Genomic DNA, 15,327 nt, shown 5'->3' on the forward strand with positions numbered 1-15,327 from the left:
TTTTTTTTTGGGGGGGGGGGGCTATTTCAATCGCTTCAGGTATAAAACCATGATAAGAATGAACTAAGAACTACGGAATGTCAGTAGGTGAAATATATAAGACAGATTTCCTTATCAAGAATATTTTTGCCGCTCTGAATTTGCATCCGATGCCTTAACTCCTTACTCAACTGCAACTGTAATGTAAAAATGGAGAACCGCATGCGATATTCAAATGTTCAGAGTGAGCAAACAATTTATAATTCAAGTAGTATCTTGTTTGTTGTTTACAAAGAGTCAGGAGATCTACCAAAGTTGTTGTTTACAGCTTGGAATAGAGAGAACGATAATTGGAAAATGTTGTGTATAGGCCTCTCAAAGCTTTTTGGCAATTATTGTAAAGGTTTAGATGTTAGATTTAGCATTTCAACTGTGTAGTAACTGTCATTGTACTACTTACTACTTATTGCGCAATCAAAAAGTGAGTGCTTTGCCATCCTGTAAAAAGTAAGAACAATTCAAGTTTGAAAAGTTAGTAGCAAAAAAACCTACAGCAAAAGCTATTAAGATGTGAATTGGGTACGTTGAGAAATAGTCATTACCATGGCTGACTTTTTTTAATGAATGTGACACTTACTTGGAAATTTTCTTTAATATTGCATTGTTGCTGTGGTCAAAATCATTTCTATAACTGTCGATTATCCAATAGTAATATATAACGTTATTTGTAAATCAAAGGTATGACGTCAGGTGGCGTAGTGGTAGAGCGTTCGACTATGAAACGGCGAGACCCGGGTTCGATCCCGAGTTGTACCTGGGACATGTCTAGACATGCACCCCGACGTTGTGCCCTTGGGAAAGGCACTTTGCACTACTTTCCTCACTCCACCCTGGTGTGAATGGTTTGGGGAAAGTCGTATCAAGGTCGCCTTGTGGCGCCGAATGGCAGTCGCACAGACCCTTACGACAGTTTCACTAATGTGTGTGTGTGGAGCAAATATGTTATATGTATCATGTGTATTATGTAATTGTTTGTGATTATTCAGCCCTACAAAATGCAAAACCAATGCATTAATCCACAATGAGTAGAGGTGTGTTGATGCACATAACAACTGGATGTTATCTAAATAAAGTACATTGAACTTAACCTGACAATTCAAGTTTAAAAACATAGTAGCAGAGATACTAGTCAGGATTTGAATTACTAATCGGCTAAATTCTGAAGAAATCATCATCACTGCTTAACATCTGTATCATCTTTAATTATCTTTACTAATTGTAACAATTGTGGTTTCTATGACAGTTCTTACCATCAATGATGATATTATTTTGTAAATGAATATATTTCCATGTTTATTGTATATCAAAGTCCATAATAAGCAGACGTGATTATATATTAATACACATTGCCTGTGGATAATATCTTAATAAAGTTATCAGCGAACGTGCTAAATTTCTTACTAAAAAGGGCAGTAGGTCTAAGTTATTGAAATCGTTTTTTAAGATACAATCGGAATGTAAACTTGTTCGTATAGGGTCGTGGACTTTAGTTTTGGCCTAATCGTTGTGCAATAAACTTTGACTTGACTTGACTTGTATAAAATTATATTGAAATAAAGACCTAAAGCCCTGTAAATTGATAACATCGACTTGCCTATTTGTAAAAGGCTGGTAGGAATGTAATGATTTTTGGAAAGATAAAAAATTTACAATTTATTGCATATTCGTCTTTTGTGATTGTTTGGTTACAATTGAATAAGTTTAAAAGGTTAGATTTAACAATCCAAACTGTGTAGAAAGTGTTATTATCCTTATTGATCATACCTCAACCAAAAACAGGAAGCGAAAATCTAGTAGCATTAGCAATTGCCTACATTTTCAAATAGTAGAACATTGTTATGTTATCTTGACGCTTGCGATGTTTGAAAATATTGCAATCTTTATGTATCTTCCAATCGAGTAGAAGTAATCAGATGTTTATATACATGTACAGTATTTGATAATATCTGACAAAAAATACACTGCGTTCTATTAACTAAACTGGTGAGTGCCCATGAGTGTGGAGGCGTATATATACAAATGTATATATATATATATTGTGTGCAGTGTATTTTTTGTCAGATATTATCAAATACTGTACATGTATATAAACATCTAATTACTACTACTCGATTGGAAGATACATAAACATTGCAATATTTTCAAACATCGCATATATATATATATGCCTCCACAAATACATACAAATATATGAGAGTACAGACGGTTCCTGCTGCTCTCAATGAAGGCTTGGAGATACATTGCAGAAACATTGTGGGTGGAATGGCTAAACGTTAACATTGTGCTAAAATACAGGTTACTACTTAACATACTGTTAATTCACATAACTTCGTTACTTTGATGTCAACGTACAAAGAAAATTGATAATTGATTGACATTTAATTCCGCTTATTATCATTTTGCAAAGCGAGGTAATGTTCGTGTCAGCATTTTGTCTATTTTATTTTCAAAATCTATCGTTGTTCATAGTACAGTACAGGTACATAATGCCTAGTAACATTCAAGGCCATTGATGAATATACAGGTATTCATTTGCTGTTAAGTAAGCACGTTTTTCTATTTTCAAAAGAATTTTACAACAAATTCATTATACTCTTGGAGTCTTTTGATCAGATGTTGACTAATGAAATTCATAGTAAGCTTCGTATTTTTAAGTGTAATGAACTTAATATCAAAGTTTTTTTATAGTATTGCTACATGTAATACAAGTGGCATGGCAAGAAAAATGTGTATCATAATGTTTTTTGTGCTCTTTTTATGATAAGTCCATATGGGCTGGGCGACGTGTAGTCACAATACACGTTGATAAATCTTCATTAATTTACTAGACACTTAATGTCTCCAAACCCAAAATTATTTTATTGTATCCGCTGTATTCTATAAAATTATATTTATCCTCTGGTTCTATCATTATTGTCAAGTATGTTAATGACCAAACCAACCTCTAAAACCTACGACTTCTTCTTGGTTTAGGGTTTAACTCCTTTAAAGATCTTCCATGCTCATGGCTTCCACCTGTGCACCATATACTTCCTTATGATTTTTCATAACCAAATATATTGTTACATGTCTGAATCCTGAAATGAACCACTTCAAGTGACATATACATAACTTAACAGTACACAGCCTTCGCTTTAAGTGCAGCTGATATTCAAAGTCCTGTTTTTATGCTTTTTTTCATACAATGGATGGATTTATTTAGATCTAGGGCATTTGGGGACTCATAAGATTTGTATTTCTTATAGGTCTGTAGGTCACTTACGAGCAACCATGCTATAAGGTTATGAAGGCAATCGGGTACATTGCATTGGTTTAATTAAAATCTAGTGTACCTCTGACACCACCTAACGGAATAAGTAAGAGCAACAGCGAGCGAAATTTCCTATTGTCGATATAGGTAGGACTTACAGATGTTCTTAATGAGATACACAAGGTAATGGGATATAAACGTTGCTTAAGTAACGATTTATATTAGATTCGTCCTTTGTTCTATCTCTTGTTCTGGTTGACAAGCTGTGATATTTGATGATATTATACTACAATTTTTCTCTTATCCTCTCTTTATATATCTCTCTCTCCTTTACTCTCTCAACAAAACTATCGAGAAAACACTTAGCTGATGTAACACAATCTCCTCTCTGACAAGAACATCCAGAAACAATCTTATACTACCCCCTCTCTAAAAAGAACATCCGGAAATCATTCCGAAAACATCTTGCTCATCTAACACCACCCCCTCTCTAACAAGAACATCCGGGAAACATTCAGAAAACATCTTGATCATCTAACACCGCCCCCTCTCTAACAAGAACATCCAGAAATCATTCCAAAAACATCTAGCTCATCTAACACTGCCCCCTCTCTAACAAGAACATCCGGAAAACATTTAGAAAACATCTAGCTCATCTCACACCACCCCTTCTCTAACAAGAACATCCAAGAAACATTTAGAAAACATCTTGATCATCTAACACCACCCCCTCTCCAAGAAGAAAATCCGGAAAACATTTAGAAACATCTTGATCATCTAACACTGCCCCCTCTCTAACAAGAACATCCATAAATCATCCAGAAAACATCTTGATCATCTAATACCACCCCTTCTCTAACAAGAACATCCAGAAAACATTCAGAAACATCTTGATCATCTAACACCACCCCCTCTCTACCAGGAAAATTCAGAAAACATTCAGAAAACATCTCGCTCATCTAACACCACCCCCTCTCTAAAAAGAAAATTCAGAAAACATTCAGAAAACATCTTGCTCATCTAATACCACCCCCTCTCTAACAAGAACATCCAGAAAACATTCAGAAAACATCTTGATCATCTAACACCAGCCCTTCTCTAACAAGAACATCCGGAAAATATTCAGAAAACATCTTGCTCATCTAACACCACCCCCTCTCTAACAAGAACATACAGAAAATATTCAGAAAACATCTAGCTCATCTAACACCACCCCCTCTCCAACAAGAAAATTCAGAAAACATTCAAAAACATCTTGCTCATCTAATACCACCCCCTCTATAACAGAACATTCGGAAAATATTCAGAAAACATCTTGATCATCTAAGACCAGCCCTTTCTAACAAGAAAATTCAGAAAACATTCAGAAAACATCTTGATCATCTAATACCATCCCCTCTCTAACAAGAACATCCGGAGAATATTCAGAAAACATCTAGCTCATCTTATACAACCCCCTCTCCAACAAGAACATCCGGGGAATATTCAGAAAACATCTAGCTCATCTTATACCACCCCCTCTTCAACGAGAACATCCGGAAAACATTTAGAAAACATCTTGCTCATCTAACACCACCCCCTCTCTAACAAGAATACCAAACCAACCCCGATATTCAGAAAACATCTTAATCATCTAATACCACCACCCCCTGATTTATATGAGATTCGTCTTTTGTTCTATCTCATGTTCTGGTTGACATGCTGTGATATTTGATGATATAATACTGCTCTCTCTTTATCTCTCATCCTGTCTTTATCTCTCTCTCTCCTTTTCTCTCAACAAAACCAACAAGAACATCCGGAAAATATTCAGAAAACATCTTGCTCATCTAACACGGCCCCCTCTCTAACAAGAACATCCGGAAAATATTCAGAAAACATCTAGCTCATCTAACACAACCCCCTCTCTAACAAGAACATCTGGGAAATATTCAGAAAACATTTAGCTCATCTAACACCACCCTCTCTCCAACAAGAACATCCGGAAAATATTCAAAAAACATCCTAATCATCTTATACCACCCCCTCTCTAACGAGAACATCCGGAAAATATTCAGAAAACATCCTAATCATCTTATACCACACCCTCTCTAACATGAACGTCCAGAAATCATTCAGAAAACATCTTGCTCATCTAACACCACCCCCTCTCCAACAAGAACATCCGGGAAATATTCAGAAAACATTTAGCTCATCTAACACCACCCCTTCTCCAACAAGAACATCCGAAAAATATTCAGAAAACATCTTGCTCATCTAATACCACCCCCTCTCTAACAAGAACATCTAGAAAACATTGAGAAAACATCTTGATCATTTAACACCACCCCCTCTTAAACAAGAACATCCAGAAATCATTCAGAAAACATCTTGCTCATCTAACACCACCCCCTCTATAACAAGAATACCCAACCAAACCCAATATTCAGAAAACATCTTAATCATCTAATACAACCACCCCCCCACCCGATTTATATTAGATTCGTCTTTTATTCTATCTCATGTTCTGGTTGACATGTTGTGATATTTGATGTTATGATACTGCACTCTCTTTCTCTCTCATTCTGTCTTTATCTCTCTCTCCTTTTCTCTGAACAAAACTATCCAGAAAACAGCTCTACCAAGACAATAGGGGCTGCACGAGTAACCTCCATGGAGGAGCTCTGCAGAGCTCCTCCATGGAGGTTGCTCGTACAGCCCTCCGCGATACCCCCGCAGAGCTCCGCCACAAAACAAGTCAATTCGCTGGTTGTCGTCACAGTTGAGTTTTGCTTTAAAATCTTTGAACTCTGCGTTCAAAACAATTCGATGGCTGGCATCAGTTTTGTATAGAGCTCCGTAGATTTTTAATAAGCCAGTCCAATGTGACTACTAGACTTTGTAACGTACCAGGGGCTCTCGCAAACAAACAAGACTTCGCAGAGCTCCATGGAGCTGCTCGCGCAGCTCGCTTTGGCTCCGTGGTCATAAAGCACGCACAGAGCTCGGCGACAAAACAAGTCAATTCTCTAGTTGTCGTTACTGTTGAGTTTTGCTTTTAAATCTATCACCTCTGCGTTTAAAACAAACCAATTCGATGGCTGGCGTCAGTTTTGTATAGAGCTCTGTGGATTTTAAGCCAGTTCAATGTGACTACTAGGCTTTGTAACGTACCGCAATACCCCAGCAGAGCTCTGCGACAAAATAAGTCAATTCGTTGTACAATAAAGGTCTTTAATTCATTCACTATATAAAGGGCTCTGTAACCTGAGACAAATTAAGAATTTAGTCTACGGAGCTCCAACCGCGGAGCGTCAATTTTCCGTCTCGAGTTTCTACTAGGTGTAGAAGCGAACGATAACTATTTTGGGGGTCCACAAACGACTAAAAAGTGATATACACTATAAAAAGTAATATTCCAATTGGAAGTATAAGGAAAGGTCATGTCGAATTGTAAATATTAGTAAAAAAAGGGGCAAGCTCAGATTCAAACCCTAAAACCATAACCTAAACCCGTTACCCTAACCTCTACGCCACAAAACATCACGGTGTGGATGGACCATTCTGATACACATAAAGTTAGCCGGTCTGCGATATGGCATCGACCGTTTCAAAAGGCGACGACCGTTTACGAGACGGAAATTAGCCGCGGAGCTGCTAAAATAGCCCTCCTAGAGTTGTCACAAACAGCTCTGTGACCAGACAAGTTAATTCGTTAAACCTTTAGTATACAGGAACAATATTCAGAGAGACTACATATTTGCTCCATACAAAACAAACAAGTCCAAACAAACATGCTTTTTCCCAGAATTTTGTGTGATCGATCATGCAGGGTGGCACCTATTGTCCTGTATTTTACAACCATCATCCGCCCTAATCAAGACGGCCACCCGCACACAAAACAAGCCATGCACAGTTGTGAACTAGGTGTGAACGTGCCATAATCCAAAAGTCAAAAGAGTGCAAAACTGAACCTGTGACCCCAGCCATCGAATTGACTTGTTTTGAATGCAGAGCTCAAAGAGGTCTAATATCAACCGTGACGCGCCAACCAACAAATTTGACTTGTTTTGACGCAGAGCTCTTCATGCTTTATATTACTGACGGAGCTAGGGCTGCCCCTGATACGTTTGCTCACCAGGTTTCCCCGGAGTTTGTTTGCTAAACCATTGTAAGTTTTCACCTGTCAAGACTAATGACACCTCGTTTGTTTTGCAGACCGTTGCGCAAGAGCTGGGGAATATTACCAGTGACAAAGGTGTGTAGTCTGGTCGGTTAGCCTCAAGGCTTAATTAAGTCGACTTCGTTACTCTCCAAGCAGAGGTTGTGGGGGAATGATCGTTACCTTTTTATATATGGCCGTTTTTTTTGTCCTGACCCCCACCCGTCGGTGGCCGCGGAGCTCCTCTGGCTAATGGATACTAGTACTGCCTGGCCTGATACTGTCGACTTTTTGCCACCGATAGGAATCTGCTTGGAGATTTCGACTTCATATCTATGTTTGTTTTAGTTGTTTAATAGTTCTAGTTGTTGAGTACTGAATGTATGCACACATATCAGAGTCGCTACTTGAATAAAAAGTAGCTATTGAGTATGGTGCATTCTGAGAGTGAAATGAATAGTGTCGAAAATAAGGAGAATTATTGACATCAACATCAACATCTCTTCTTGTTTAGTTTAAGATCTCGACAGTCAGTTCAAGAATGAAAGGACTTTTAACATGAAGAACAAACGTTATTTTGTTAATGTTTGGCCTTGTAATCCTATACTGAATATGCCTTTGACATAGCCTGGGTGCTATCCTATTTGTATGCCGGGGCTCTCATACTCCCCCCTAATAAATTCTTTAAAGTTTTTCTTAGAGGGATTCTAGAAATTCTAAGGGGAGAGTATGGGAGCCCTGGCATACAAATAGATGGTACCCGGACTACCTTTGACAATATTGACACCGATAAATTTACACAGCAAAATATGCATATCGTTAACTTGAAAAGTATGTTCGTTAATACAAGTTAATTCGTTAAACCTTTAGTATACAGGAACAATATTCAGAGAGACTACATATTTGCTCCATACAAAACAAACAAGTCCAAACATTATGATAATAGGGATGGATATTATTGGAACGTAAAATTCTGCCGATTCCAGTGACCTGAAAATCGCTACGATATGTATGGACAGACGTTTAATCATGTTTTGAACGTGTATAAAAACGTTGTAGAGTTAAAGGGATGTTGGAAAAAATTTTTACCTAGACCCTCCCCCAAATTAAAATTATTTTTTCCTAGGCCCTCCCCCCGGTTCAAATTTTTTTTCCTAGGCCCTCCCCCCTCAGACGACCGGCCCTCCCCCCCCCGGTAAATATCGTACAGTCCCTTACAAAGCCTAGTAGTCACACTGAACTGGCTTAACATCCTTGGAACTTTATACAAAACTGACGCTAGCCATCGAGTTGGCTTGTTTTGAACGCAGAGCTCACAAATTTAAAAGAAATCTCAACATTGACGACAACCAGCGAATTGACTTGTTTTGTCGCGGAGCTCTGTATGACGGAACTAGGGTTGTCCGAGCAGCTCCATGGAGCTCTGCGAAGTCTTGTTTGTTTGCGAGAGCCTCTGGTACGTTACAAAGTCTAGTAGTCACATTGAACTGGCTTAAAATCCACGGAGCTCTATACAAAACTGACGCCAGCCATCGAATTGGTTTGTTTTAAACGCAGAGGTGATAGATTTAAAAGCAAAACTCAACAGTGATCGACAACCAGCGAATTGACTTGTTTTGTCGCGGAGCTCTGCAGAGGTATCACTTGGGGCTGCACGAGCTACCTCCATGGAGGTTGCTCGTACAGCCCCTACTCCTACCAAGAAGATCCAGAAAACATCTCACACCACCCCCTCTCTAAATAGAACATCCAGAAATCATTCAGAAAACATTTTGCTCATCTAACACCACCCCCTCTCTAACAAGAACATCCGGAAAATATTCAGAAAACATTTAGCTCATCTAACACCACCGGTACCCCCTCTCCAACAAGAACATCCGGGAAATATTCAGAAAACATTTAGCTCATCTAACACCACCCCTTCTCCAACAAGAACATCCGAAAAATATTCAGAAAACATCTTGCTCATCTAATATCACCCCCTCTCTAACAAGAACATTTAGAAAACTTAGAAAACATCTTAATCATCTAATACACCCCCCCCCCGACTTTATATGAGATTCGTCCTTTGTTCTATCTCATGCTCTGGTTGACATGCTGTGATATTTGATGTTATGATACTGCTCTCTCTTTCTCTCTCATCCTGTCTTTATCTCTCTCTCTCCTTTTCTCTCAACAAAACTATCCAGAAAACAACTTGGCTATATGTAACACCATCTCCTCTCTAACGAGAAGACCCAGAAAACATCTCACACCACCCCCTCTCTAAAAAGAACATCCGGAAATCATTCAGAAAACATCTTGCTCACCTAATACCACCCCCTCTCTAACAAGAACATCCGGAAAATATTCATAAAACATCTTGATCATCTTATACCACCCCCTCTCTAACGAGAACATCCGGAAAATATTCATAAAACATCTTGATCATCTTATACCACCCCCTCTCTAAAAAGAACATCCGGGAAACATTCAGAAAACATCTAGCTCATCTAACACCACCCCCTGTCCAACAAGAACATCCGGAAAATATTCAGAAAACATCTTGATCATCTTATACCACCCCCTCTCTAAAAAGAACATCCGGAAATCATTCAGAAAACATCTTGCTCATCTAACACCACCCCCTCTCTAACAAGAACATCCGGAAAATATTCAGAAAACATTTAGCTCATCTAACACCACCCCCTCTCTAACGAGAACATCCCGAAAATATTCAGAAAACATCCTAATAGTCTAATACCACCCCCTCTCTAACGAGAACATCCGGAAAATATTCAGAAAACATCCTAATCATCTTATACCACCCCCTCTCTAACGAGAACATCCGGAAAATATTCAGAAAACATTTTGGTCGTGAAAACATTTTGGTCGTGAAAACAAGATAGTTATGTTTACCCTCGCCTTTGTGTGCATGCATGTATGTGGTTTAGCACGATATTATACGATATGATATAGCATACAACGTTTGGCGAAGGTATGAGGTAGTGGAACCTTTTTTTATGTCAAACAATATGATTTAGTTTTCCGGTGATATACCTTGAGTGGTCTGGCAAATGAAGGAATGGTGGTTGTCACATGGTCTGTTAGACCACCACTCTGTCTTTAGGAGCACTACAAAAGCGACACAATCTTTATTTCCATTTTGGTTCGATGGTCGTTTAGGAGCCCATAAGTTGTACTTTCCAAGTACAGAACCATCAACCCACTCAAACGTTCCTTCCTCACGCTGATCGTGCAGGCCGATCCAGTAAGCGAACCCTCGAGGCACTGTGGAGATCAGAAAGGCGGTGGTATTGTTGTCTCTGGGCATGGCAAGGGTGCCTCCGTCTTTGCGACAGATCTTCATTGCATCGCTGAAGGTCTTCCTGCGAATGCCGACGAAGCTCTTGTAGCAGGCTCCTCCCCACTTGCTATAACGTCTAGGACAAGAAGCTAGAAACAAATATTAGATTAGAATAGCAAGGTGCGTTTATTAAGGCTTTTTGAACCATATGTGTGCCTTTAGACCGACGATATACAATAGTATTGGGAAAACACTGCAATCAAGAAACGGAACCAAGCTTATTTATTGTTGGCCAGGTTTCAAATGACTAGAGGTTTGCCCATGTAGTAGAAGTACAGACTCAAGCTAGTAGAATATTCATTGACTTTTTTAAAAGGTAGCAAACACGTACCTCCAGATGTTCGACGAGTGACCTCGCCTGGAGAGAACTTTTTTTTTAGAACACGAGACTAGATCGAGACTTGCTTTGATTGTGATGATGTCCGAGATAGTGCCGGTAGTAACAATATTGCTCGCTTTGAGTTCATGTTGGCTAAGTGCGGATTTACCTTTCTGGCGATCTATAGAAAGATCCCCAGTGGAACAGACTGATGAACATGAACTCAAAGCGACTCAAGAAAGGCCAGGGAGGCAGTCCACTACCAGTTGGAACGTGCTGGGATGAATCGTAATGAAGGCTGGGAACTGACCAAGTCTCGGTTTAGTCTCCTCTCGTGTTCTCGCGAGACTAGGTCACTCCGTGATCAAGGCGTATAATGGACGTCAAAAATTTGGAGGTACCCGTTTTCTATCTTTCTAAAATGTCACTGATTGATAAACATATATAATAAGATTGGTTTATTTCAAATTTCCACCACACATGTCACACTTGCAGTCCTAAGAATGAATTATGGTGACAGTACATAGTATATTACATATATTATCATAGACTTATAGCAGTTATTACTAAAGGTTAAGAATTAAAAGATCTACTAACTTTAAACCAATACTTAACCTCAGACTCACTGTTAATTGACTCCGAGTGTACTGAGGGTTGAGAATGTTCAGGTGGTTCAGCGGGGCAGGACATTCGGCCTGGCTGACCGGGTGGCCCTGGGAGACCTATCAGCCCTTGAGGACCTATCAGCCCTTGAGGAGCTATCATCCCTTGAGGACCTATCAGCCCTTGAGGACCTATCAGCCCTTGAGGACCTATCAGACCTTGAGGAGCTATCATCCCTTGAGCACCTATCAGCCCTTGAGGACCCATCAGACCTTGAGGAGCTATCATCTCTTGAGGACCTATCAGCCCTTGAAGACCCATCAGCCCTTGAGGACCTATCAGCCCTTGAGGACCTATCAGCCCTTGAGGACCTATCAGCCCTTGAGGACCCATCAGCCCTTGAGGACCCATCATCCCTTGAGGACCTATCATCCCTTGAGGACCCATCAGCCCTTGAGGACCTATCATCCCTTGAGGACCTATCAGCCCTTGAGGACCTATCAGCCCTTGAGGACCTGTCTTTCCAGGAGGTCCAGGAGGCCCGACAGGCCCATGGTTAACTGGCCCCATAGCTCCTTTTTCTCCTGGAGGTCCAGGGAGCCCGGGCGATCCAACTGACCCCGTTGCTCCTTTTTTTCCCCTTGGGGTCCAGTTGGCCCCTGAGCACCCTTTTCTCCTGGAGGTCCAGGAAGCCCGGGACAAACTGGCCATTCGGGCCCCCCTACTCCTGGTGGTGCGGAAAGCCTCCTAGCGCCTTTTTTACCTGGTGGTCCAGCTAACCCATCTTCTCCTTTTTCTTCTTGATGTACTTGTGGCTTAACAGACCCTGACAAAGAAAACGGATTTCACAGATATGTCTGCATTTCTTTTACTTCCAAACCGTCACAATTATGCAGTCTAAATCAAAACATGAGAATTTTCTTTATAGATAAATACAGACTGAAATATACAAAATTACCAACAATTTGAAACAATTTAGCTACTAAGTTCTTAATTAATATATACAGAAGCAACGTTACTTACGGCCTCCAGTCCTTCTGTTAAGTTTGATTATCTCAGACAACTTGGCAATCTCCTCAGAATGACTGCTGACTTTGACTGTACCAAACAAGAAATTTGAGATTTCAAACTTCTAAACTTTATTTAAAATTTAGGTTTACAGACCTCCGGGAAGTACTTTTTGTGAATGTAGTGGAACTCTAAGGTGATTATATGATGTAATTCAATTTAGTATTAAACCACTTCCTAAATCCTTTCACATTCTTTTCAATCGGCGTGTGTTGAATCATATGCAGCCTTAGCGCCCGAAGCATGCCTGTCAAAATTACCTCCGACACACCATGCAACTAAAGCTGTACCGATAGATACACAAATCCACCCAAAACAATACTTCTGTACCCGAAAGTTACAAAGTAAAAAAGGTGGTAGGACACACCGGTACCCCGTTTCCTCTGGATTACAAAACCAAAAGGTTTAACCAATAATAAGATAATACTAAACTTACATTGAATAAAGGGACGTACCTGCTAAATATGACACTGCTATTATGACTACCAGGCTGACCAGCAGGCCAGCGGTTTGCCACAGCTTCTTGCGGAGTCTGCGACATTTCTCCTTCTTGGCGTGCGCATCGTAGTTTGCATCTCTTTTAACATCTGACATGAAACATATATTCAATTTTAGTTGATTGTATTCTTGTTACTTCATTATTAGTATGTATAGTGTAGTAAGGTACTTAATGATAATTATCCATGACGAGAGTACTTAGACCATCGGCAAATGATGTTAACCATTCCGACTGACAAAATTATACATTTTTTTCTCGAGCTCATTGATTATGAAATTTTAAATAAGATCCTTTTTTCATTTCCATCATGGATTATATCTGTTGGCCATATACTCTACATAGTTATAGCCTTGTCTTAAACCTATGGGTTTCTTACCCTTGGAAAGAACAATAGATCCCTTAGTTTGGATGGTAAATTGACCCCCATAACTGCATGAACTCATAAAGACCCCAGACTGTCTAGCCTCTAGAACAAAGGCAGGAACAGATTTGCATACTGGTCAGTTTTCAAAATTCAAATGTTTTCTTATACTGGTTTTCAATGCAGCATTATCAAACCATACAGAATGAACCAGATACTTGTTACAAAGCCACAGAATCCAACAAAAAAATCTATCTACAACTTTCAACTTTGAAAAATCAACTTCTCAATACAGCCCAGCCATGTCAAAGCTTTATCTAAGGACATTGTTCTATAATATCATTGTTGAATCAGAAAGTCTAGTTATATCTGTATTTGTAACTTTAAATGTCTTCCTCAAAGCTGAATTAGCCTTGGAAGTTTTGTGTCTAAGATATGACATGAAAATGTGGTGTCTGAGAACATTGCAAACCATTACATTCTGGGTAACTGGTAAATCTAACTTTTCATGTGCAAGTTGGCAAGTTTTTAACTGCTGTCTCGTTCCAAGAGTGTCTTGAAGAATAACTTGTACTTTGTACTTGGCAAGCTAAACTGTCTTATCCAGGCTTCACCTCGTGTACACTACACGACTGGCAGGACAATACTGAAGTCTTGTAGTTTATGTTAAGGCGCGGTCACATTTCCCAACCCGGGGCCCGGCCGGGCAGTCGTTTGGAACGAAAATTATTATATAAGACAGCGAAACACAAAAAAAGTTTTAGCACTATTTTTGTGTACTCTTAATGCAAATTGTCTATTTTTCGTTCACGCAAACAACCCGGTCGGGCGCCGGTTTGGAAATGTGACCATGCCCTTAGCGAATATTATATCAGCAGGGTGGGGAAATTATATTATTGTTTAATCTAACACTTCCTCATAAATTATACAACTGAGGTTATGATTTCAATAAATTATTTTTATTGGTGTTTACCTTGACTAAACTTCTGAATGTGGCAAGTATGAGCTGCCTGGCAGTTACCACTATGGGTTTTTAGTAAATTAACATTATTCATGCAAACTAGATCTCCATTTCCGTTATCTAAATATTTAGATGTCCCTCACATTCACAATTACATATGTCAGAAGGGTGACTTAGTTGTGACAGTAGATGAAAGTAGTACTGTATAAAGGCCTGTGTACCTCCTAACATTAAACAAAAAAGCCACCTTTTCACAAATATAATCCGTTTCCTGGACAGTACATGTCTGCAACCATTTTAGTGGGCATGGAACATGAAACGAAGCTACGTTTCATGTTTTCGTTCTACGTTTCATGTTTTCGCTACGTTCGAAGCTTTATCGTGGTCGACCTTGGAGATTGCAATACTTGTACACGCCAGCATAAATAAACACTCCTCATGTTTATGCCATATGACATGCGTGCAAAACTCGTTTACGATTGGAAGCATGGAGAGTCCAACATATTTCATTGATGGCTCAAAATGAACCGTAATGGTTTTGTCCGGAATCGTGTCTTAGGAATTTTCGAAAAAATAATCTTAATCTTAAATTATGAGCAAAAAAAAATATTAGTGAAAAAAATTTCTTTTGTTACGACCATTAAGTGAAAAAAAGTGAGGATTTGGTCACAAAATATTTGCGTAGAAAACCTGTTTGTTATATTCTGCCTACTATTACAATGTAGCATTGCTATATTTTT

At 39.2% G+C, this 15,327-nt stretch overlaps 1 protein-coding gene across 1 annotated transcript; it reads left to right on the top strand.

The window, feature by feature from the left end:
- Positions 1–11,194: 11,194 nt before the first annotated feature.
- On the top strand, positions 11,195–12,258 carry LOC109474999 (cerebellar degeneration-related antigen 1-like). The gene is made up of 2 exons (XM_019775561.1): positions 11,195–11,212; positions 11,773–12,258. Exons 1-2 carry the CDS (start codon positions 11,195–11,197, stop codon positions 12,256–12,258), a joined length of 504 nt encoding a protein of 167 aa, XP_019631120.1.
- The last annotated feature ends 3,069 nt before the right edge of the window (positions 12,259–15,327 follow it).

This window comes from Branchiostoma belcheri, unplaced genomic scaffold (assembly GCF_001625305.1).
Source record: "Branchiostoma belcheri isolate BF01 breed outbred unplaced genomic scaffold, Haploidv18h27 scaffold1, whole genome shotgun sequence".
Classification (NCBI taxonomy): Eukaryota; Metazoa; Chordata; class Leptocardii; order Amphioxiformes; family Branchiostomatidae; genus Branchiostoma; species Branchiostoma belcheri.